The 3057-nt window shown below is 35.5% G+C and overlaps 1 protein-coding gene across 1 annotated transcript; it reads right to left on the reverse strand.

The window, feature by feature from the left end:
* Positions 1 to 332: 332 nt before the first annotated feature.
* czib (CXXC motif containing zinc binding protein) lies at positions 333 to 2484 on the reverse strand. Its single transcript, XM_057857836.1, has 8 exons — positions 2401 to 2484; positions 2224 to 2307; positions 1654 to 1710; positions 1482 to 1563; positions 1374 to 1405; positions 1195 to 1272; positions 1034 to 1099; positions 333 to 790 (listed from the first exon to the last, which is right to left on the reverse strand). The coding sequence occupies exons 1-8, from the start codon at positions 2404 to 2406 to the stop codon at positions 713 to 715; spliced, it is 483 nt and encodes a 160-aa protein (XP_057713819.1). The 5' UTR covers positions 2407 to 2484; the 3' UTR covers positions 333 to 712.
* Positions 2485 to 3057: the final 573 nt, after the last annotated feature.

The raw sequence follows: 3057 nt of genomic DNA on the forward strand, positions 1-3057 counted from the left end.
TGTTTTTTGTTACAAAGAAGTATCTGTTCCAATCACTCTATCAGAGAAAAATCAAGAGTTGTAGAAATAACTGGAAACTCAAGAGAGCCATGACATTATGTTCTTCACAAGTGTATGTAAACTTTTGACCACAACTGTAGGTGAAAGGTTATATACTGTATGTAATGAGGGAAGAGATTTGTTGATTATGACAATGTGAGTCAATTTGTTTGAGATACTGTATGCTGTATATCTCCCCTCATAACAACGACTGTACTTAAAATAAAAGTGTATTTCTGACTGAAATACCCCAACAGAAAAAACATAAGGGTGGGAAAAAATTCTCAACACAAGATTTGTATCATCTCAACTTTTATTGAGGCAATTTGAAATAACTGAGCAATGGTTTTATTTCTATGTTCATGAACGTTTATGCCTGTCACACTAATCAAAAGGAGGAACAAAAGCCTTTTTCCTATGGTACGTTATATGCCCACTTACTAGTGTAAATACTGAATTTTTTTGATAAAAAATGGAAAAAGATTGATCAATTTTCATCCTCATCTCAGTGTGACAAACAACTAAATTAGGTTTGGGTTTAAACCATTATGTCATCAACTCTTTGTCATCGCCACGTACACGGGGAGTCCTCTAAATTTTATTCCAGGTTTGGTGACAAACTTCAGAATCCATCCTTCAGTCCATAGAGTCAACTAATCCATATCATATAAAATCAGCATTTGATGAACTTGTGCGTGACCTCATATATCCCCACTGATTCCTTGACTTTCTCGTCATACTCTGTCCAATCCTGAAATGTGAAAAGCAAACATTTACAAGTACAACATGAGAAATATTTCAATCCCATTGGAATAGGATTCAAATCGATATAAGAGGTATTTTAGAATACTACAATCATTACACAGTAAACATTGGAGTAAAGAAAATGATTTCAACATAATATTTTCATCCAAAAATTCCACTATTTCAAAAAATTCTGCAAGGATATATTAATTTATGAGCACGAGAGCAAAACCAGCTGAACAAATCTTACTTTTTCGAGTAGGTTCACTTCAGGAAACGCCGTTCCAGACTCTGCTCCCTGTGCAGCAAAGCCAGCCTGTGGTAATTTGGAAAGGAAAAGGATCATGTATGCATTCCTCGTTAGAAGACACAAATGTTATTTGGTAAAAAAAAAAATTAATTGTTCCTTACCTGTGGCTGGAAATCAACAGGCTCCAGACCCCGGCATTCAAACTGCACCATCGTCTTGAACTTTTCACTATCTTCAGCCTTCAATGAAGCACACATAGACCAATGGAAAATACATGTTCACAAACGATACACCTGAAAACTGGGTTACAAAATCTGTACAGTTCCAGCCTTATTCTTACGTTATATGGTGTAATCGTGTCTTCTAGGATATCTGCATGACAGCATCATGTATGAGTCTACACAGATAGGATTATCAAGTTCAAAGAAATTGACACGCTACCCCTTACCGATAGAATTCTCCCTGGAACAAAGTTTACACTTCTGCACCATGCTGGCGCTTCCCCTTCCTCCTTTTAGCGGTGTGCTCTCCTAAGCAAACAGTTAACATACTGAGTATATGCTGCTTGAATGAGCAACAAAAATGACTACCACAGCGCACATGTCAAGGCTCTTTCTTACCGCTAGGTTAATATACTGCCATTTATCTGGAATCTCTCCACAGTTTCCACATTTGAGCTGAATGAAGGAGAAACGCATATATCGGTATAAGTACACCTATTACACTTAAGTTTCTATCTTGAATTCACATTGTATAGCACTGTTATTGTGAAGGGATTCAATTTACACCATGATGACAGTTTAAGGCTATATCGGTCAGCCCTCAACCTTTGAAGCAGTAGGGTATTGCAAAATTATTCAAAACTATTAATATACATATGATGGCATTTATGTAGAATTGTCTAGAATTCATAAACATGGTTAAAAAAAGAAAAAGTTACAATGTACCCTTCCACAAAGGTTTATATAAAACGATGCAAATATTAGATATTTAGTTGTTGTTTTTTAGCAAGCAGATGTATTGAACCATTTCAAGAAAAACTTATACTCAATTATTTGAACCAGCTTTGTTTTTTGGGTAATATGTGCGTTTCTGCGTTGCTTGTCACTGTGATAAATCATAAATGTGCCATACATCACAGGCATGAGTCTAGCAACAGTACTCAGAATGCTAGCAAGCAGACAGCCTACCTTTAGAAACCAGCGAAAGTCTTCGCCCACTGGTCTCACATTTGTGACATTCTCTAGTGTAGCTTTGAACTGAAGTCCAAATTTCTGTTAGAAAAATGACAATAAATCACAAAGTGAATGTGCACAAAAGCGGTTTGTTTCAATGTTTACGAAGAAACGCGGAGAAGCTCTACGTACCACCATCTTGGTTTGCCCTGCTGCTTTCAGGGAACCTCTGAAGTTCTCAACATCACAAACGTCATAAATAAAATGGGCGATAATTTCTTGCTTTTAGTGTATTTGTATTAAAGATTTAATGTTTACGACCAAGCCCCGCTCCCCCCCCCCCCCAAAAAAAAATAAAAATGAGTTCAATTGAATTGAAATTAAAATAGCCCCAAAAAAAATCGTGAAAGTAATATGCTTTGACTCGCGCGCTAAAACTTGTTTTTACTGTACTTTAATATATAAATGTATGTTCAATGGCGCTCCCCCTATGGGGTGCCTTTTGTAAAGCAGCAGATTCTCAAAATTACGACATTTTCTCACATTTAGCGCCACACAGTGTTTAAAATGGTGTGAAATTTTTAGTCCTTTTTTTTTTTTTTTTTTTGCACATTTACAACATTATTTAGCAACTTAAATTAAATAAGAAGTTTGGGACCCGATTGTTTAAATCCAGAACTAAATATTTAATTTAAATATTAAACTTATATCCTAAATGTTAAATCAGGAAACGGTCGGAACTAAATATTTAGCTTAATATGCAAATTCACATGACTGGAGCCCAGAAGTAACAAAATAAAAGCTGGAGCACACAAAATACTCTTAAAATACTTTCTCCTAAATATGTAT

This window comes from Corythoichthys intestinalis, chromosome 14, assembly GCF_030265065.1.
Source record: "Corythoichthys intestinalis isolate RoL2023-P3 chromosome 14, ASM3026506v1, whole genome shotgun sequence".
Lineage (NCBI taxonomy): Eukaryota > Metazoa > Chordata > Actinopteri > Syngnathiformes > Syngnathidae > Corythoichthys > Corythoichthys intestinalis.

Bases quoted from the DNA above. Each gene is read 5' to 3' on its own strand.
- czib (XM_057857836.1), bottom strand. The intron at 1,564-1,653 runs GTAAGAAAGAGC...CTGTTTGCTTAG, and splicing joins GGCAGTATATTAACCTAGCG to GAGAGCACACCGCTAAAAGG. The intron at 1,100-1,194 runs GTAAGGAACAAT...AAATTACCACAG, and splicing joins CTGTTGATTTCCAGCCACAG to GCTGGCTTTGCTGCACAGGG.